General features: G+C 40.4%; 1 protein-coding gene across 8 annotated transcripts in view; it reads left to right on the top strand.

The window, feature by feature from the left end:
* Window positions 1-22,862, top strand: part of LOC140534585 (putative tetratricopeptide repeat protein 41) — a 72,081-nt gene that overhangs the window by 24,152 nt on the left and 25,067 nt on the right. For 7 of the 8 annotated variants that reach the window (XM_072655764.1, XM_072655767.1, XM_072655766.1 and 4 more), the window contains 4 exons: window positions 5,574-5,788; window positions 13,821-13,981; window positions 16,507-16,951; window positions 19,527-19,766. In XM_072655764.1, the coding sequence (XP_072511865.1) occupies window positions 5,574-5,788; window positions 13,821-13,981; window positions 16,507-16,951; window positions 19,527-19,766 (1,061 nt within the window). The remainder of the gene's footprint in view (window positions 1-5,573; window positions 5,789-13,820; window positions 13,982-16,506; window positions 16,952-19,526; window positions 19,767-22,862) is intronic. The other variant, XM_072655768.1, reaches the window with a different exon arrangement.

Below are 22,862 nucleotides of genomic sequence, written 5' to 3'. Positions count from 1 at the left end.
GAAAGAATGATTCTGGGGGTCTAATTCTTGCTGTTTTGTCCTGAATGTCAATTTCATGTGTACTAGTCTAGGTTAAGTCCTTCTCTTCTTGGGGTCCCAGTTCCTTTGTTTGGGAACTGATGCATTATATAAAACATACTGTGTGTAAAATGCAGCAGCTGCACCATCAGATCATTTCTGGGGTCCTTTCTAGCTCCAGGTCTGTGCTTTTATCATAATGATGTTGCATAATCACCATGGCCTTGGCACAGAGACCTTGAAAATCTCCCTCTCTGCTTTCAGTTTGTTATTTATTTCTTATTTAACACAGCTATCCAATTTTCTAACCACTACACTCTACTCAACTTCTCCTGTCTCTGACATACCTGCTCTCCATCCTCCTCACATAGAGGCCTATTGGTCTTTGGTTCCAGAACAGGAGTTCTTTAATCATTCTCACTAGCACAGATACCGTAGGATCATAGACTTAGAGCTGAAAAGGCCCTTGGGGGTCATCTACACTAATTTTCTCATTTTGTAGGTGAGGAAACTGAGACCTGTATAATGGGAACTTTTCATAAAAGCATCGCTTCCATAGGTGGAGAAGTAACCTGGTACTGTTTTGACCCTTAATTATTCTATGCCACCTACTTTCATTTCAAATAGACCCTTCTTTGGTGGGGATGGTCCTGTCCCATATCTCATCTCTTGTCTCCATCTTGGAACATTCCTAAGTAGTCACTTCCTTGTTTTAAGTACCTTTGTGGATTATGAGACCCACCTCAAGAGAGAGTCCACTGATTAGTGTGACTAAGGAACCCAATGAATTGGTCACATATATTGGAATTAGAACTATTCGAAATTGCAAGTTTGTAAAATATGGTAACTGATTCTAGCCCATTGGAAATACCCAGTTCAAATTTGAATAATGTGATTATTTGCTGGGCTTTCATAATAGCTCTAATTGGGACGAGCTGCTATTCTTTCCATGAGCATGGCATAACAGCGTAACACATGTTCAGAATAATCTTTTCTTGAATATCTTAATGCATGTGTTTGAAAATCTAGATTTGTTTTAAAGGCCGGTAATAATGGTGTTGAGAAGTTTATATATTTTCTTTTACTCAATCAATAACCACTCACTGAATTTCTACTGTGCACCCAATGCCATTATCTGAAGTGGACAAATCAAACAGGACTGGCCATGACACATTTTTCCTAAAATGCTTTTAATCTAAATGTCCACGGCTTAATTGTTTGCTTTGTCATTTTGAAACAATACCTGGCCCTGTGAAATGTTGATTGTGTCAGTCAGGAGGAAAGGAGTGTTCTTCTGGAGCCTTCAACGCTTTGGCTTAATCCCCACTTTTCTAAAGCAGCGTAATTCATTTGTAAGCTTGAAGGAAGGGACCCCAGATATCTTGATAATTTTCCTATTGATATTCTAAGTTATTTTGGGGAGGAGATGATGAAAACTCTGCATCTTTACTCTACTTTTACATCTGTATTAGTTTTTGTCCTGAGTGTAATGTAAAATCAGATCCTATAATCTCCATTTAAGGTGGTGAAAATTGTAGTTCCAGATTCATATTTATGAAGAGTCTCCATGAATGTGATATAACTGCAAGCTAACTCTGATGGCTCTAGAGGAATACCCAGATGTATCTGGTTTCTAGATTCTTAGAAGTCAGAAGTGAATTAGCAGATACAGGGTATCCCAAAATCTTAGTGCAGTCTTAAGCCTTAATAAAACTTTTGGAATTCTATTTAGGGAACACTGGCTATTTGGGAAGTTTTAGAGGCAGTCCTCCTCCAAATTCTTCCTTTAACACATACTGAGGTTGGGAGGTGAGGGAAGGAGAGGGAACAAGCATTTCTTAAGTACTTACTATGTGCTGGTACTGTGCCAAGTGCTTTATAGAAGGTATCTCATTTTATCCTCACAACTCTGGAAAATCGGCATTATTATGATCCCTATACACAAGACACTTAACCTTCCAATGTCCCAGGTATTTTTTTTTGCAGACTATAAATGATAAAGCAGATGTTCCTCCATGTTGATAGAGAGAGTTTCCTCTCTTGGCATTATTCTCTATGTCAGTTCTCACTGGTTGGGTGCGAAGCAAATAAAATAGAAGTGTGTAAAGCACAGGGCTGTCTTGTGTGCGTGTCTGCTGATTGTGCCTCTTCAGGTTTCAGCTTATTACAGAAAGTAAGGTAACTGGCTTCTGAATTGGGAGAATCTTTTTTTTTTTATTTTTTATTTAACTTTTAACATTCATTTTCACAGAATTTTGGGCTCCAAATTTTCTCCCCCCTTGTCCCCTCCCCCCACCCCAAAACACTGAGCATTCCAATTGCCCCCATCACCAATCTGCTCTCTCCTCCATCATTCCTCTCTGCCCTTGTCTCCATCCTCTCCTCTGTCCTGTTGGGTCAAATAACTTTCTATACCCCTTTACCTGTATTTCTTATTTCCTAGCGGCAAGAACAGTACTCGACAGTTGTTCCTAAAACTTTGAGTTCCAACTTCTTTTCCTCCCTCCCTCCCCAGCCCCTCCCTTTGGAAGGCAAGCAATTCAATATAGGCCACATCTGTATAGTTTTGCAAATGACTTCCATAATAGTCGTGTTGTATAAGACTAACTATATTTCCCTCCATCCTATCCTGTCCCCAATTACTTCTATTCTCTCTTTTGATCCTGTCCCTCCCCGTGAGTGTCGACCTCAAATTGCACCCTCCTCCCCATGCCCTCCCTTCCATCGTCCCCCCCACCCTGTTTATCCCCTTATCTGAATGGGGAGAATCTTAACAGAACATAACCTCCTTGAGGGCAGGAACTACTTGATGATTTGTGTTTGTACATGGTTGTCTTTTAACCAATGGATATTGAAAAAAGACTGAAAATTAAAGGTATAAATATCACCAGAGACCAAATTGTCCCTCCTTGCTGATGATGGGATTGTATACCTAATAACCTCCACAGAGTCTTCTAATTGAATCCTTCCTTGAGCATCCTGACAACTGGTTATGTGGCTCCCTGTGTTCAGCCTTTCCCTGCCGAACCTTGATTCTGTGGTACCAACCTCCTTAGCATAGTGAGCTGGCTAGCTGGTCCAGGAGGTGACTATAAGAACCCCCTAAGAGAAGGAAGGAATCCCATGAGGCTGTCCCTGCTGTCAGCCCCTCTCCACACTCACTCTTCTGTATAACTACATCACCCAGGGACCACCTCTTTTGGCTGCTGTTTCCAAGTTAGGTTGTAGGGCAGCATATAGGATTAGAGGTAAAGGGAGGAGAGAAGGCACTGAAAGATCTCATATGCCTACCAAGCATTTGCTGGAGGCCTGTGCTCTGTATAATTTGGAGCCAAATTAAAGTCAGTACAGTTTGAGATGACAAGGCATTAGATTTGGAAGCAGAAGGGACCCTGGAATCTAGCCCACCCCTCTCATTTTACAGATGAAGAAACTGAGGCTGGGAAGTGAATTGGGATGATGGAATTGCAGATGTAGGGCCGGAAGGGGCCTCAAAGGCCCTCCAGGCCAGTGCCTTCATTGGATAGATGCCCACTACAGGATTTTTACTCACTTGCTCCTATTTTAGACCCTTGGTACATGGGCACATAGTACCTATGAGGACAGTTTAGTACTGGCACAGTCTGTTCTCAATGAGATGTTTGACTACTACTGCTCTTTTTGAAGAGCTTTGTTCAGGGGCAACTAGATGGCCCAGTGACTCCTGCAGTCAGGAGGACCTAAGTTCAAGTCCAGCTTCAGATATTTATTAGCTGTGTGACCCTGAGCAAGTCACCTAATCCTGACTGCCTACCCGCCCCACCCCAGAAGCCAGCCTTCTAGAAATAAGTCTTTCTGGGCTTAGCCAGGCTGGTATACAGAGCACCGAAGATCTGTCAATAACCTTATGCTTAAAACCATTCGAGATTTAGTAGAGACAGCTAGGGCATGTGACCTTTGGGAATGCAAGAGTCATTGCTGTGCTACCATGGGGCATCAGCACTGGACTTTAGTGGAGGAAACCAGGAACTGTGGTATATAAATGGATGAAGCATTCGTATCGCGCTTTACATGTATTATCTCATTTAATCCTCGCAACCATCCTGTGAGGTGGCTGCTGTTACTATTATCCCCTTTTTCCAGTGGATGAGAGGGAGGTATCTGAAGTTGGATTTGAACTGAGGTCTTCTTGACTCTCAAGTCCTACACTCTTTCCATCAAGTCACTTGGTTGCCCTGGGCACAGTTTAGCCACTGAGAAGAATTTAAATTTCTTTGGTCCCTTGGAGTGAGTATGTGGATATGAAGAGGAACGCAGCCTTATTTAGGTAAGATCAATTGAAGGGTGTCTGTCAGGTAGAGGGATTGCTTTAAAATTCTTTGTATGTATGAGTTCTTCTGAATTTGACCTCTGTAGGCCTACAAGTGATATGTCTGGGTCAAAGCATATGCATAGTTTAGTGACCTTTGGGGCAGAGTTCCAAATCAGTTTCCAGAAAGGATGAATCAATTCACAGGCCTACCAACAATGTATCAGTGTGTCTGTTTTTTCATATTTCTTCCAACAATCGCCACTTTCTTTTTTTGTTGTTGTTCGTCTTTGTCAATTTATCGGTATATGGTGGAACCTCAGAGTGGTTTCAGTTCCTTTCTCCTTAGTTATTAGTGGTTTGAAGCATTTTTTTTTCACATGGCCATCGATAGCTTGCATTTCTTTCTTTGAGAACTTCTTGCATGCCTTTTGATTGTTTATTTAATGGGGAATGGATTTTGTTTTTATATATCTGAATCAGTTCCTTATATATCTTAGAGATCAGATCTTTATCAGAGAAACTTGCTGAAGCAAAGGTTTCAACACATAATAATAACATAGAACAACACAGAACTTAAGGTTTGCAGAGTATTTTATATGTTATATCATTTGAGCCTTCATTTTATTTTGTTTTTTTCTAAACCTCATTTATATTTTTAAAATTTTATCTTATTTTTAAAATTAACAAGCATTTATTTTCTCTCCCTTCAATTTAATGAGAAAAAAGGAACTAGTCATAATGAATAAGCATAATCAAGTAAAACAAATTTCCACATTTGGACATGTCCAAAAAAATCTGCCTCATTTTGTATTTTGAGTCTGTCACCTCCCTGCCAGGAGATGTGGACGCTTTAGTTCAGATAGAGAGTGTGACTTGCTTGGGATCATATTAGTTAGTGGCAGAAGCAGGACTGGTCTCCTGATGTGAGTCCAGGGGTCTTTGCAGAAACCATTTTGCACTTATTTTTACCCCGTAAGGAATTGGGGTGGGGTTGGGATGGTACAGAATAAATTATACTAATTTGGCTGCGGTATGAGTGGGCTTAATGAAAATGTCTTTTGAGTTGGTTAGTTTTTTGAAGTCCTTTTCAAGGGCAAGTTAAAATGTACAGAAAAATGTGTGTGAATATGAACATATATGTGTGTATGTGGATGCAGACACACACATACATATATACACATCTATACAAACACACACATGTTTTTAGGGGGACATCTTTTCAAACAGATGCGTTCATAATTTACTTGTGGGTTTCCCCCCCCAGAATCAGGTCTATTGTACCAACCAAGTCAATTTTGCTTCTGTCTGGAGAACGTGGCTGTGGGAAGTCAACGCTGATCGCAAGCTGGGTAAATTCTTACAGAGAGAGAAATCCCGACACCTTAGTAATCCCTTATTACGTAGGAAGCAGCTGTGACCACAGCGACATCATGTCTGTGATGCATTACTTCATCACTGAATTACAGTACCAGCAATTTGGTAATTATAGATTTTGGAAATTGCTTCATAAAAGCATATTGGGTGGTATTCCGGTGTCTCTTCTCCCTGTGTCTCCTTTTCCCATCCAGCTCCCTTCTAATCCCAGCTATACCACATTTACTTCTTCACTCCCCAAACTAATCCTCTCCTAATCTATATATTTTCCTACTTACTTAACTTCAGCAAAGCTTGATGGTGTGTGCATGTGTGTGTGTGCGTGTGTGTATGCCTGCGCGTGTGTGCGCTTGGCACTGTGGTAAATCCTGTGGAGGACCCAGGAGTGAATAGTCTTTGCTCTTAAAGAGTTTACAATAGTCATACTCTATATCTAGTGATGGATGTGTGCCATTTTACATGGTTGATGTATCTCTGTTAAATGGGGATGAGGTAAGATGGTATTGGATGTTTTTGACTAAGTAGGGGGTGAGTTTGGGTGAGTCTATACATGTGAATTTTATATCAATGATTTGTCCCTAGGGCATGTGGAAAAGGATCGATTGTGTCAGATAACAATAATCATAATAAAATAGCTGATATTTACACCGTGCTTGAAGTTTTGCAAAGTGCTTTTTCTAAATATTACCTCCTTTGATCCTAACAACAGCCCCATGAGCTAGGTGCTTTTTCTGTCCTGATTTACAGATGAGGAAACTGAGGCACGGAGAGGTTAAGTGACTTGCCCAGCACCATATAGCTAGGAAGCATTGGAGGTAGAATTTACACTCCGTCGTTTCTTACTCCAATTCCAGAGTTTTATCTATTAAGCCACCAGGCTGCCTTAGATGGGATTAATTATTTACAAAAGTGATCTTTCTTTCCCAAACAAGCCAAAACAGGATTGGTTGAGCCTGGAAAAGTGATGAATTGTAATATATTTACTTGGTTGTTCCAAAGGTTGTCACTTTTTCAAAAGCACCCTTTCATGTGCCCTCATAAGAAAAGCAGGTGATTAATTACACAAATCTTTGGGCTGAATACAGGAGTGAAACAGAGGCGAGTAGGCTAATATTTTTGGTCACTTGTTCAGCTACTATTTATTTTTTAAAATTACTTTAATTCTAAAAATGTAACAAAAATCCATTTTTTCTCCTTCCTACTTCCTCTAATTGAAAAAAAAGAAACCTAACAAATATGCAAAACAAATTCCCAAATAGGAACCCTTTATTAAGTTCCTGCTATGATGCCAAATACTGTTCTAGACCTTAACCAGTTAAGTAGCTTTATCTTTTAAGTCAAAAGATTTCCTTTGGCCACCAGGAGCCATCCCTCTGCCATCAATGAAATCTAGAGGTGGGGTCTATAGGGGTCAGAGAAGGAAGTGTGCCCCCTGATGGGGGTGAGGGGAAGAGGGGGTGGGAGGGAACAGAATCCTCTTGTCCATTTTCCGACATTGCAAGGTATAGGCCCTCCAGTGGGGCAAAGTTTGCAACCCAACCAGGAAGAGAAAGTCAAAGGGAAGGAGGTGAGTTGGGTTTGGCTGAGTAAGCACCATATGGTCACAGGGACAAAATATGAACCACAGAACCAGCCAGTCCTGGGGAATGGCCCTTATTGGAAAGATAGGGCCTGTTGCCCAGAAGGCCTTCCAGTGCAAGTTCATATGCTCAGAGAAAGGATATCTTGGATGCAGAGAATATTTGAGTTCCATACTCCTTTCTGGGTCAGCCTGAGCAGCATCTGGCTCTGAGTATCTCTCAGCCAGGAAAGTTAAGAATCTCCTTCCTTCATGGGATCAGGTGAGACATGAGAGCTTATCTAGTCCAAACCCCTTCCTTTCCACTAACCCCCGGGCCTCCCCTTACCTTAGAAAGGACACTGCTGAGATCTGGGGACATGGGATGACCTGCCTAGGCAAGGGTGACAAAGGTCCAGAGCTGGGACATGGACGTGGGGCTGCCTCTCCAGTTGCCATTTTCTCCCCCTCTGCCCATGGACCTCCTTCCCAACCCTAGTTTCTTAGTAAGAACTGATCAGCTTTTGGTGGCTGGCCTCTTTCACCCTCTCCCTTTATGGAGCCCACCCTTTTACCAGATAAGCAAAACCAAGAGCAGTTTTACCTCTTCTTGGCAGATTTCTTTGCCATGGGATGGAGTCTACTTTCCTGAACCAACTTTAGTGCATTATTCACCTGAGAGGAAGTAGTCTGGCAATTAACACAGTATAGAGTTAACAAAAGAAACAGTATGGGTGCTCTGTACTTTATGAAAGCATCATCAGGGAGGACTGCATTTCTTCCCTCTTAGCTTTTAAGACATTAGTAGTAATAATTTATACTTAGTTTACAAAGCCTTTTCTTTCCAAGAGTAGGATAGGTTTTACTTTTATTCCCATTTTACAGATGAGGAAACCAAGGCACAGAGTGGTGCTGGGTCTGGAGTCATACAGGTACCAGGTATCAGAGATAGGACTTAAACCCAGAGCTCCTGAGTCTAAGCTCAGTTCTCTTTCTTCTACCGATTGTGTCTGATATGAGGCCAGAACAGACAATTAAAAGGTGAACCGTTTCATCTAGCAAGGCATTTAATGCCATGGAACTGGTTTGACTGATTTTTCCCGGAATGACTGTATGCTTTGGCATCTTGAAGCGATGATCTCTGTTGGGACGCTATGGTTTTAGTTGCCTCCATCAGACCTTGTCCAGAGAGTTGTTGAGGGGCCTCTTCAAAGCCTTTAGTATTTTGAAAAAGACTCAAAAACAAAAGCCTTCATAAAGTCCTAGTCTGATGTCTTAGCATGACAGGGAGGTTTCCCTAAGTTTTAAAAGCTGTGCCTAAGGTCTACCAAGTTCTGACACATTCTTCCATGTTTAGAAAGACTTCAAATCTAGCCTGTTGTCTGAGGACCAACCTTTCAAGGACAGAGGCTCATCACCATTAGGTGATAAATTATTTGGCCATGCTGATTTTTAAAACAGAAACATACAGAGTAGCCTGGTTGTTCTGAATATCCAATCCTTTGCATTTCTTCAGGGATGGTGGTGGAGTGATGGAAATGGAACCAGAGAGTGATAGGAACCATCAGTTTTTAGGTTCTCCATAAATAAGAACTTAAGTGGCAATATTTTAAAGTGGAACATCTTTCCCTGTCTACTGGCTCATTTCCCTTCTGCCTGATGAAAAAAGCCCTCCCTTGATCTTCCCATCTGAGCTAACTATAGTCTTTTATCTATTATGCCTTTTGTAGCTAAACTCTTCGAAAAGGCTGACCTTGTCTCCTATCTTTCTTTTCTCATCCCCTTGCAATCTGGCTTCTGACTTTATCACTCCACCAAAACTGCTCTCTCCAGAATGATTAATGATCTCTTGCTAAATCCAGCAGTGTTTTCTCAATCCTTATTCTCCCAGACCTTTGACACTGTTGATCCCTCTCTCCTCTTGGTACTCTCTTCTCTTTAGGTTCTCTTTCCTAGTTCTCCCTCCTGTCTATCTAATGACTCCTTTGTCTCCTTTGATGGATCCTCCTTCAGATCACACCCTCTGGACCGTCTTTTCTTCTCATTCTACGCTCCTTCACTGGGTACTCTCCTCAACTCCCATGAATTCAATTACCAATCCTATACTGATGATTCTCAAACTTACCTCTGTGCTGATCTCCAGATGCCTTTCACTTGTCTTGAACTGGGCATCTGTAAACTTAACTTGTCTAAAACAGAAGTCACTATCTTCCCATCTAACCCTCCTCCCTCCTGTCTTCCCTGTTACTGTAGAGGACGCCATCCTCCCTGCACCCAAACCCTTGCCAAAGCCAGTGATTTCATCCTGTCAGTATCTCTCAATATTTCCCCTTCTCTCCTCTGACACTACCTCCACCCTAATCTAGACCCTTGCCACCTCGTGCCTGTACTCCTCCAGTAGCTGCTGGCGGGTCTGCCTGCTTCAAGGCTCTCCACATTGCAATCTCCTTTGCATTCAGTCACTTAAGTAATTTTTCTAAAGTGCAGGTCTGATCATGTCATTGCCCTACTCGATGAACTCCAAATGGCTCCCTATTGGCTCCACGATCAAATAAAAAGTCTTTTATTTGTCATTTAACTTCTTAACTGACCCTCCAGTCTCCTCTCCCATCACCCTTCTAGTCTTCTTACACCTTGCTCCCCGCAGCATACTCTCCATCTAGTGACACTGACCTCCTTGTTGTTCCAAAAACAAGACACTTCCCTCTTGGCAATGGACATTTTGGTCTGGCTGTTCCCTATGCCTTGAATTATCTCCCTCCTCATCACCATTTCCTGGCTTCCCTGACTTCTTCAAATTTCAACTAGAATCCCATCTTCTACATGAAGCCTTTAATAACCCCTCTTAATTCCAGTGCCTTCTCTCTCTTAATTATTTTTTCTGTTGGATATATTTGACTATATATTTGTCTCTGTGTATTTGTCTGCTTGTTTTCTCCCCCGTTACATTATGAGCTCCTTGAGGGCAGGGACTGTCTTTTGCTTTTTTTTATATCCCCATCACTTGGCACAGCACATGGTAGGCATTTAATAAATGATTATTGATTGACATCTTTGCCCAGTAATGAATGAGTTGTCATATGATTCCAGGAAGATGACGTGAGTCATATCCAAATTGATATCCTCACAGCAGAGTAGTTTACAACATGTAGACAGTTGCAGAATCCTTGAAGGATTGTACTCCTTAAGGAGATAAATAAGAGAGTTGGAAGACAGTTTCATCATGAACTCAAAGGAACAAATAGAAAATGGTGCAGATTTGTCGGTGTTTCTTTATGGTAATCCCTTTTCATCACCAGTGGCAACAGAAATGCCACATTTGAACTCAACACTTCAGTCCCTGATGTACCATCTGAGCAAGCAGGAATGACACTTAAGAAGATTAGTCAGGCAGAGGATTTAAACCAGACCAAGGACACACAGAAGGTGTGTCAAAGGGGTGACAAAGCTGGAAAGCACCATGGGGCCATTTTGTAAAATACGTTCTTGAAGGGAAGCTATCAAAAGAAAGGAAAAAATAGCAGAAGCTCCTCTGCCTCCCAAAGGTAGAGAAGACACCAGTAACTACTGATCTATATACGTACATCCTCATCTTTATCAAATTTTTATGAGAATGTTGTAGCCACACATTTAACTTGGCTTTTGTAAGCAGTTTTCTACAGCAGGTCACATATTTTTCTAGGCACATAATTGACTAAAAGGGGAAGAGACTATAAGATTTCCCCCATTTATATGTTTATATGTTTGACTATATAAAAGTATGGAATTTGGTAGTGCAAAAGGCTGCCTTAAGGACTATTGTCCAAGAAGACATCTCCCATACATATGTTACAATAATACAGAATTCCTTGAAATATATAAAACAGGTATAATTTTATTTGATCCATTTATATTAGTATCAAGTGAACTATAAAACAGGGATTTTTGCTTTAAAAAAAATTATTCTCTTTTAGAACACTGAAGAATTCAAATGGAAGGATTCCCTGTAGTTAATGAGGGTCTCTTAATTTTTTTTTCTGTTTGTTATTAACATTGTGCTGATTGCATCAGGCCTTAAAATAAGGATTCTTACCTTAGGGTCCATGAACCAGTTTTAAAAACAATTTTGATAACTGTGTTCCAGTATAGCAGGTTTCCTTTGCAATCCCCTGTATTTTTTTTTTTTTATGCATTGAAAAGCTCTTAGAAATTCATCTTTGGCTTCAGTGTGGCCAACATATTGCTAAATAACTCAAATGGAGTAGGGTTTATTTTGAGATTCTGAGAAGGGTCCATAGACTCCATCAGATTGCCAAAGAGGAAAGCAAGACACAAAAGTGGTTCAGAACCTTTGCACTCAAACATTGCAAATATCCTCCAGGAGATCCATGATCACTTAAGAGTTTTGCCCAAGTATCCACTATCTACTATCAACTAAATGGATGAAAAATACCCGTTGATGAGTCTATCCTATGCAATAAGTTGGATAGCCCATAGAACCAGTGCCTAAATACATATATTTTTGACAGATCTTGTGAATGGACAATCAGTTGGACCTAGAGTGGATAAAAAGAACCAGAGATGGATTGTCTTTGGGAAATTTCACAGTGCTTTTAATGACCCTAGGCTTCTCTTAGTACAAAGATCCATCTTTTTAACATTAATAATCTTTGGGTAATGCTGTATTGTCTTCAAGTTGTAAAATATTGCAGTCTTGGAAGAATTCCAGTGGAGGCCGGTTGCTTCATGAAAAGGCTACCACATATCACCAGTACAGAATTGTACAGGATGAACAGTGCAGACTCCAATCAGAGAAATGTGTGATAGGAAAAGAAGGTGGAATTGAGGGCCATCCTTGGTGTGTCTTTGAGGAACACACCATTTCAAAAGATTTAGTAGAAGGCCCCCATCATGGTGGGCCAATCACCTGTAGAAGACAAGAACCTCACAGGATGAGGTGGATATCAGTTATGGCTAACGCCACCAGAAAGAGCACCTACATTGATCAGATTGTAATTGGATCTGTGGAAGTATCAATGGAAGATGCTCCTCACTCTAAAATTCTGTCTCCTAAGAGGTGAAGCAATAATCATTCATTTAAAAACTGCTGTTATATCTTTCTTTCCTATAGAAGATCCACTACAGGTCAAACTTCATCTTGTTGCCACATAATCTTTCTTATTCTCCCTCTTTAAATACTTTGTTGTTCTTCTGGACAGCTGAATATCATTATTTTTAAAATGATCAAAGCAGTTTGATGATGTCATTTTTTATGCCTCCTGGAACATACCATCATATTTAAGGTTTCCAGAAGTTTAGAGCAGTATTTATTCTGACTCTTTTCCTTCTTTGCACTCTACTCTTGAAAGACACGTCTTTATGTATGCCTAACTTTTAATGACTCAGTGTATGAAAGGTACCTAAACACTGTGATTCCCAAGCTTCCTGTTGGTCACTATATTTGCTTAGACTTCAGTCTCTCTCAGCTGCTATTGGATAGATTTGCTTTTGTGGGACGAGAAACAATCTGAAATCTGCATAAAGAATGAATAGCACTAGAATTTGTGATGATTTTGTCATGTGATCATCCCATTGAGGTTGGTTGTTTTGTTACCTACATTATGTGCTTTGGATTCCCCCATGATCCTGCTTTCCCTGGCTCTTCCTAGTACCCAGTGTGGGTGTGGGAACCTAGAATTTGACAGGAGGGCTCAATAAAATGATGTTATAACCAGTGAGATCTTTCTAATCTAGAGTTAAGTAGGAGAACCTCAGAGAGTGGTTGAAGAGATATTGTTTGGCAGATGTGCTCAAAACTAGCCTTGAAACCTAGGCAGGTACGTGCCATTATACCATTATAGAATGTCCAAGAAAGGACCTCTCTATTCATCTAGTCCAATTAATATGCAAGGAGGAATCTCCTTTTTTATTGGACTTTATTGGAAATCACATCCAGCCTCTGTTCAAAGACTGATGAGGGCCAACTCACTACCTCTTGGGGCAGGACATTCCGTTTCTGAGCTAAGGGGTTTTAGAAATCATGTGGTATGACTTGTCACTCTTTTAGTTTAGCTTTTTCTTAAATTAATTTAAGACCATCTTAGTCACTGCATGAGCCAGTCACTTAGCTTATCAAAGACTCACTCTTCCCACTTTTAAAGTGAGAATAATACTTTCACTACTACTAGTTTCTTTTACACACTCTTGCTCTAGGGATCAAGAAATTTTTTTTAATTTGGAACCTATTGAGCTCAAAGGACTGTTGTGAGGAACTTGTTTTAAAAACGTTAAGGGCCATGTAAATGTGAGTTATTATGAATAAAAGAGAAGTAGATCTTTGTATTTGGTAGCCTCTTTTATCTAAGCCTGCCTTACAGACATCTGGTAGTGAATCTCCATTTGTAGAGATGGAGACTTTTGAGATTGGAAATGGCTCATTTTCAGCACTATGGCTGGAAAGAGAGATCATTCTTGGTCACAAGTCATTATACCTCCTGACATATTTTAGCTGCATATATGGTATGTATGTATGTTTTGACATTCTTTTGAAATATTCCTGTGGAAAGAAACATATTTTTAACCTAATTTCTGTGCCCCTAGGTACTCAGATTGAAACTGATCTCATTAATGAAGACTCCAAAGTATGGGTTTTTTCACTTCTTGTAGAAATATTCTTAGCCTCCATCAGCTTAAAACCATGTATATTAGTACTAGATGGAATTGAAGAATTGATTGGTGTTTATGGAATTTCAGGACAGAAGGTACAATTTTTTAAAAATTACATTTGTCAATAATTTATTACTTGATAATTAATGAGTTAAAAAATAGTATTACACGTCACCTTTCTACTCTATATTTCAGATTTCATTCTTCATGCTCAATGTAATACTGTTGACATTGCATGGTGTAATATGAGTAAAAAAAGTTCTAGGATTTGGATTTTTCTATTCCACACTATCTATCTTATCTATCTATCTATCTACCTAATTATATCTATAACTACCTATTTAACCTATCTATCATCTATCTATCTATCTATCTATCTATCTATCTATCTATCTATCTATCTATCTATCTATCTATCTATCTATCCATCTATCCATCCATCTATCTATTTATCCACCTACCTTTATTCCTTATCCTTATATTAGAAAGAATTTTAAGCAGGAGAATAAATAAATTTTTCCCATGAAGTATTTAAATGCTCCATAGCATTCTTTTTGAAACAAGTTTAATTATTCTCCATGCCGATCAGAAAACATAACTCTTTAACATAATAGTAATAGTGATAGCTAACATTTCTATAACGGTTTAAGTTTTGCAAAGTACTTTAGGTAAATTGTGTCATTTGATCATATACATTTTTTCTTCCTGTGATTTAGAATGACAACACTGAATAATTTGTAGCTTGAGAAAGCCTCTGATACCTGGTGCATACATATTTGCTAAATTAAGCCAGCTAAGGATCACAAGGACATCCTCCAAAAGGATACTTTTATTAAGCTAATTGTTCTTTTCAAAATTATTTTGTGAATATCTCTTGTTTTTTATTACCTTAATTTCCAGATAGATTCCTCCTTTACTCAGAGAGCCTTTCTTTATGATTAATAATTTTAAAAAGAGAGAGAAAGGCATTTTATTGAGCAAAAGTAACCACTGTTCTAGCTAAGGCTACCTTGTTATCTGTTTCCCAAAGCCTGCCTATCTCCTCTCCTCCCTCCACCTCTATAAAGAAGGGAAGGAAGTGGGTTTTTTTTTAATCTCTTTTTCAGGCCAAGCTTGATTATTATAATTTAATAAAATTCAATCTTTTTTTTCTTTTGCTGCTGCACTTTCTATTTACATTGATTTCCTTGTTCTGTTTACTTCCCTTTACACTGATTCATATAATAATTATAATAATAATAATAATAATAATAAAACAGCAACAAGTAGCAATTATATAGTGTTTTAAGGTTTGTAAAAAGCACTTGGTGTAAAAGATGTGTTTTCTCACAGTGACTCTAGGAGGTAGGTGCTATTATCATCCTTTTACACATGAAGAAACTGAGGCAGGGCCAGGTGAGTTGACTTACCCAGGATCATACAATTAGGAAAGATTAGAGCTCAGGTCTTGTAATTCCAAGTCCAGTGATTTCTCAACTGTGCCACCTTATCACATTTATGATTTCTTTGGTACAATAATATTCAATTACCTTAATGCACCAGTTCATTTATCCATTCCCCAGTTAATGCTAATTATTCTTTTAAGATTTTGATTGATGTTTTTCATTTTTGCATCCCCCTTCTGTTCCAAATGCATCTCTCCCTTCTCCCACCCTGGAGATAGCAATTGTAACGAAGATGCAGAGGAAAACAAGCCAGAGCTCAACAAAACTAAGCCGTCTGCCCACCGAGTCTGACAATTACATCCCACCTTTTACAGCTGCTGTCCCTTCCCTTTGCAGAGAAGGGAGGGAGGTGCAACTTCTCATTTTTTTTAATTGGTTGGAAATTGGTCAGCATAATGAAAGAAATTCAGGGCTTTTTGTTTGTTTGCTTGTGGTTCCTCCCATCTCCACTGTAGTTATGGTGTCTGTTGCTTTCCCCAGCTCTTCTCACTTCATTGTGCATTAGTTCATGTAAAATCTTCCTCTACATCTCTTTATCCTTCACATCCATTGTTCCTTAGACAACAGTAATATTCCATCATGTTCACGTATCACACTTTGTTTAGGCATTTCTAAGTGGATGCTCATTGTCCTTTAAAAAGCACTTTTCAGTATCTGTATTTTGCCAGAAAAATTTTTTAAGGAAAAAAAACTTATTTGATACCTTTAGCTTTTTATACCACATTCATTTCCAAAAGTTCTTTGTCCTTTCTCCACTAGAACCTTCCCTTAGAACAAAGAATGATATCTAAGCAAAATCTCCAAACGTTCCTCCCATGTCTGATGGCTATGCCCTATTCCATACCCACAACCATCCTTTTCTCTGCTGAGAATGGGCATGTATTGTCCTCTGCAGGCAGGTTGGGTGATTGCAGTCAATTCTAGCACAGCTTTCCTTCTTTATTGTTCTCCTTTTCCTTATTGTGATTGCTGTATCCATGATTCTCCTAAATTCTTAACTAAGATGCTAGAACAGTGTGTAAAGTCAGATAGTGTAATACTGCAGTTGAATCATTGTTCTTGCCATCTTTGCTTGCTATGAGACTATATCAAGTTATTCTTTACTTTGGAAACTATTGGCAGGATTGTTTTGAAAATATTTTAAATGTAAACATTTCTTTGACTTTCTTTGTTAGGCAAAAGACTTTTCCTGGCTTCCCCCCACCATTTCCACTAATTGTAAGTTCATCATGAGTACAGTATCCTCCAGTCTCTCTTACAAATCACTTTGTGCCCGATCAGATGTAAAAACAGTGGAGCTCACCGTTGCCTCTGATGAAAACACAGTTATCAAAATTTTTGAACAGTATCTCACAGTACCTCACAAAAACATTTTTTCCTATCGAGAGAAACACAATTCGAGAAAAAAACCATGCCTAAGTCCTTTGAAAGTTGCAGTCTTGGCCAATGAGTTTCAAGAATGTCGACTCTACCGAAATGAGTCAGAATGTATTCAGGAGTACCTGGAAGTGCTTTCCATTCAGGAGCTGTGGGAATTGATTCTCAAGCGATGGGTTGAGGACTACAGTTGGATTATTAAACCCAAAAAAGTAGTATCAGCTGTACCGGATACTAAAAGCCGTAAGTACATTTTCTAAGGAGAGTTTGTTTCTTTAGTGTCCCAAAGCAGTGGTGTAGACACAGATGGAGTGGAGACACTCCAGAGTCTCAGACCTGCAGTAGCCACAGAGTGAAATAGAGCAGTTCAGTTTGGCAGACCTATTTATTAAATGCTTGCTGTGTACAGAGTTCTGTGGTTGGAGGTTCGCCATACAAAGTTTAGACAGGAACTATAATCCCTACACTCATGGAGGTCATTGGGTCAGGGAAACATGTCCTGCAAAAACCAAGGCAAGCCTGGTGTGTAAAATGACACCTGATAAGCACTCAAAACAGATGGAAGAAAAAGTTATGAGTGTTACGGAAGGACCAAGAAGAGGATGACTGTTTCTAGAGGTAATAGGAATGGGGGGCAGGGAGAGAGCTCAAGGGTCATCTAGTCCGACCCTCTTATTTTACAAATAAGGAAATCGAGGCATAGGAAAGTGAAGTGACTTGTCCAAGGCAACTCACACAGTAGTCATCAAAAGTGGGATTTGAACCCAAGCCCTCTGCTTCCAGAACTGAAGCTCTTTCTGCTGTGCCCTAGTCAGGGAGAACTTTCTGGATGAGATGTTATTTGAGTTGGGTTTTAAAGAAGTGTAGGATTTTCTATGTGAATGGGGGAGGAGAAGAAGGCAGGAAGAAGAAAGATTGGGAAAGTATTTCAGTCCCAGGCAACAGTGTGGACAATATTGAGTGACCTGGGAAGGCAGAGGAAATATTTAGGGGATAAGTAAGCCAGGCTGACTGAAACGAAAAGTAGCCGAAAATAAGATCTCAAGGCCAGGCTGATGCCAGGCCAAGAGGACCCTCAATGCCGGTCGGAGGAGCTTGGACTTTTTAGTAAATGAGGAACCTCAGGAGGATCCTGAGGAGGGAGGTCCTGTGACTAGATCAGTACAGTTCATCAGGAAGTGTTTGAGGGATAGAGTGGAACAGGAATGGGAGGCTGGACTGGGTGGGGATTGGGCCTTCTTCCTTTTCTGGTAGCTGAGGAGACTTGGTGGAGGCTGTTGTGGAGGTTAAATCAGTTTAGATGAAACAGGTGTCCAAGATAAGGCCAGGATTTCAAACCTGAGGCACCAGGAGATGATGAAGTTGAAAGTAAGTGCTTTAGTTTGGTCAGAAGGATAAGCTTAGTTTTTAATAACTCAGACTTGAGGTGCAGGGGATGTGGAGGTGTTGTCTGTCAGCAGCTGGAGGTTGTAGGATGACTTATGTTTGAGCTGAGATGGACCTTAGAAGTCAATTAAACCAACCCCCCCCCCCCCACACACACATTGTATAGGTGAGGAAACTGAGGCTAAGTGATTTGCCCAGGGTCTCACAGCAAGTAAATGTCTGAGGCAAGATTCGAACTCCATTCTTCCCTTGTCACAGGTGTGGAGGTTGGGAGAGAGGCCAGGGATTGAGACTGAGCTTTGGGGGAGCCATCTGTGTAGAAGTGATAATAAAGTGGGATTACGGGAGTGAATTGGAGTATCTAGAGAGAGAACCCAGGCCTGAACTTTGGGGAGCAGCCACATAGGGAGGTGGGGAGGAGGTGCATCAGGGACAGTTTTGAAAGCCATTGCTGGGTCAGAAGGAGGGAGGTGGTATGGGAGTCATACTGTTGTGAAGATGATGGGGAGCTGAGCGCGAAGACATTGGCACTGACCGTTGATTCAAAGGAATACTGACTGGACATCCAGAGCAAAGCATTTTTATTTCCATTCCAATTCTTGAGCGCTCACACATTTAGAGCCCTTTGGTGTATGGGGCACGGGTGAACCAGCCATTCACATGGGCACGTTGACAAACAATTTGTGTAACTGAGCACCCCCTAGTGGGCTCAAAAGGTGAAACAACCAGAAGACTTTATGGGGTTGGTGTTGACAGAGGACTTCCTTCCTCCTATTGCTCAAGTCTCAAGTATTGATTGAGGACCTTCCATGTGCCCTCACCATGCTAGGGTTACTAGTACAATGAATGAAACAATCCCTGCTTGCGGGGTGTAGGGCAGATTTCTAATATTTCTAATTATTTCACTTGTGAGCCAGAGCAGCCAGGGAGCTCTCTGGACATGATTGTTCATGTCCTTATTTCTTTCCATGGCCTTAGTAAACTTAGGCTTGATTGATCATAAAACCAATGAGAATTCCAGGTGGGGTCAGTCAGTCAATATGTGCCTTCCCATTTGTGCAGACCTCTGGGAGTCAGAAGATGGTTCTTCATCTCAGGGAGCATGTAGTCTAACAGAGAGGAAAAGTTGAGAACAACTTTGTGCAAACATGATAGATGCAGGACAAAGGGTTGGAGAACATATGGGTGAAGAGGGAAATAAGATCTAGTTTAATAGAATACAATTCCTGCTTCTACCCTCCAGATTATTCATTCATGTAAATATGAGGTTAGGTTGGGAAACTTTATACAGATGTTCACCGTTTGTTAAAAGAAAAAAAAGCATGCACCAGCATCCTTATTGGCAAGTGCCACTAATTTCTAATCATATTCTGGATGTATTTCTTTTAAAAATGGCAGCAATACATTTCTGAAAATCTTGGTATCCTTATAGGACTGAGTGGCTGGGTGGTGGACACTCTGTGTCTATTAAGTGTCTCTCATTGTGGATTGACTGATCTTGAGCTTCTCCAGCTTTTGGACATATTGGGCTATAAGAATCATTACAAAGTCACCACTTCCCATTGGGCAGCTTTTCGCTTAGCCACAAAGCAGTGGATCCAAGAGAAGCCGAATGGCCGATTGCACTTCTGTCATCAGTCTCTGAGGCAAGCAGTGGAGCACAAGCTGCTTGGTAAGGCATTCATTTAGGGAAAAGGTTTGTGGGTCGAGGGAGGGCAAGAGACTGGAGAAGGAAAAAGCTTTTAGCTGTAGTTTGTCTAGCATAAGCAAACATTCTAATGATGATGATAAATTTAAATGTTCTTCCATCGCTGGTATCAGTGGTAGCTCAGTGGACAGTATAGGGTTTTACTGAGGTCATTAATTATGTTTAGGAAAATACAGTGTAAATAGAAACAACCACTCAGGGGACACTTAGTTTCCCAGCAACCACTTAATAACTTTATCTTTCTGGGGTGGCCAATTCAGACTCTAAAAATTTAAATGAGATCTTTCCCAAGACCTGAGACTATATCATGCTTAGGATGATAGTGGCGATTTCTTTGTCTTTGCTAGTTTCCCTTTTTCCCACCCTAGATAATCAGCATTTCTTACCTTAATGATGGGACAGAGAGAAGGAAATAAATGCTCTCTGAGTGTGATGGCAGGCATGGCCCAGGCATGAGATGAGGTGCCACTGGGTACCCTCTAGCCCAGAGGTAGGGTACTTGCGGCCTTGAGGCCATTTGTTCTATAAAGTTTGGATTCAGTCAAAGTTCCTCACTTGGGGACCTAGAGGGCCACATGTGGCCTTGAGGTCGAAGATTCCCCACCCGTGCTAGCCCATGCTCATCTCCAATTCAACTCAGCACCTCTTTATTCCCCACAAATCAGAAAGTGATAGAGATTTACCCTAGGTTGGGGGTCAGCTCTCTCTACAGCAAGGTTTCAGTGCCATTGTTTTTATGATGCAATCTTGATCAGGATAGTTTGGTTGAGTTTGGTTGAAATAAAAAAATAATGCAACTATGAGAAGGGGAAAAACACTGACCAACTTGATGGTTATAAAGGCTCCCTCTGGCCCAAGGACGTAAAGGGCTTCCAAGTCATAGCCATTCTGTAGGTTCTTTCTCTGATGTTAAAAAAACAAGCTTTAAATTTTATTTTTATAACAAATATCATGACTTTGGAATGTGAAAGACAAAAAAGAATGGTATGTAACATCATGGACTTCTATTACTTGTTTCTAAAAATTGAATATTAAATTAAATATGGCAATAATAAAATGGCTGTCTTTATGTTCCACATACTTTTAATATGAAATAGATTATGTTCTTTTTTGCAAAAAAAAAAAAAAAGGATCTTAGGGAGTACGTTTTGGCAGGAGGACATATCTATAATTTTTGATGAAATCAGGCTTTGTTTTCTTCCCCTCTCCTTTGAAATGGATGATTCTTTTATTTGACACCCTCAATTTCTAATCTAAGGTACAGAACCGAGGCTCTGCTATCTGCAGTGATCTTCCTGCCTCTGCATTATAGGTTGAGCCCAGGAATGCCCACTCCTTCCTTTCCCCTCTATTCCTGGGGGTGAAACTGAAAATCACCCCCTTTGATGGTTCCTGCCTAGTGTGTGTGTGTATGTGATGGTGGTGATTGATGGTGGTGGTGCAGTGTATGAGGGTACAGATATTGAAGACATGTCATAAGAAAGGAACTTGAATTCTCCTCCTATAGAGGGAAGTCATGTGTTTCATTATGGTTACTGTTCAAAGAACCCATATCTGGTTCTGTCAAAAAAAAGTGGTAGGGTAGGGAACGGGGTGATTAAAAACAAGGACCCTGAAATGCTCTAGAAAGTTTGGAACCTTCCAGTTATGCTCTATGGTAAAAATAAAGAAGTGAGGAAAACAGGGAGGATAGCATCTTAGGGCTCTTGGACTCACTAGAAAGATTTCTATCTGCTTGGTACCAACCAAGATTAAATCAACCAAGATTCAGCCAAAGATTAATCACAGATCAAATCAAAATTTTAGAGCCCTTAAATCTTAGAGAGCCTGAAGAAAACTCGGAGGTTGTCTAGTTCAGTCTCATTTTATGAAGGAAGAAAATAAGGCCTAGAGAAGGACATGGCTTGTCCAAGGTCACCTAGCTAGCTAGTGACAGAGTGAGGACAAGGACCCATACCAGGGCTCTTTCCATGATGTCAGTTGTCTCACAGAAACACTGGGCAGTGAGCACTTGTGCTAACCTCTCTGCCTGGCTGTTGAGATTCTAGTCAGGTCTGCCTTTTCTAGGCATGGTTGGAACTACCTTTTTCCCACCCCTAATCACTATCATCTTGAGAGCTAGAGGTGATCCTCAACCTTGACTGGATGGACCCAGAAGCTGCAGGAATAGGAACTGGGGAGCTGACTGCATCATGGAAAAGAAGGAACTAGAAAATTGAGACCTTATTTTCTTCCCTCTCCTTATTTGCCTTTAAGCCTGGCTGTTAGACCAAGAATGTAAACAGAATGTAGTCATGATTCATTCCTGTCCCTTACATTGTTGGCAAATATAAACCTACTCGTACCCTTCATGTCATTCCTTATACCTAATAGGTTGTGGCTTAAGTTTACAGCCTGGGAGCCAAATCCAAATTTTCAGTCTTCTATATCCTATCCAAGTCTATTATCCTCAGAAATAACATTTGTTGTGCAAATGGCGAGTGAGGAACTGGGGCAGAGGGGGTCCTGATTAAAGCCCACTTGCTGCTAGGGACCATATTTCCCTCAAATGGGTATGAGCTCTGGATAATATTTTAATGATACATCTGAATTACTGGAACAGGTTCCCCTAGGCTTGTGATTCCATAAGTGATTGCTTTTCCAGCCCTCAAATGGAAGCATTCATATTTTAGATTTCTGTAAAACCTATGAAAGCCCTCCATTGTTTTTTATGTGACCATTTCTGGTCATTATTATCCATCAGTGCCTTTTCTAGGGAATGCTACATACGAATACTGTAATTTTGCCTTTATTTAGCCTTTCTCTTAACTTTGAAGCTGCCACACGATGGTAACTTGGCCTTTGTGAAGCTTGGAGAGCAGAAGATTGTTACTTCTGAAGTGGAATATTTTAAAGGCAACCAGAGGCCATGTACTCTACTAGAGACTTTATTTTATGTGTGAGATTGCTAGATGCTCAGATAGGTTCATTGATCAGGGACTTCTCACCTTTGTTTGTTGTCCTGGACACCTCTGGCTCTCCGTCTGGTGAATTCTATAGAGCCCTTTTCAGAATCATGTT

Source organism: Notamacropus eugenii, chromosome 3 (assembly GCF_028372415.1).
Source record: "Notamacropus eugenii isolate mMacEug1 chromosome 3, mMacEug1.pri_v2, whole genome shotgun sequence".
NCBI classification, from domain to species: Eukaryota; Metazoa; Chordata; class Mammalia; order Diprotodontia; family Macropodidae; genus Notamacropus; species Notamacropus eugenii.
The sequence above is the reverse complement of the archived record's forward strand: the minus strand, read 5'-3'. Positions and strand labels throughout refer to the sequence as shown.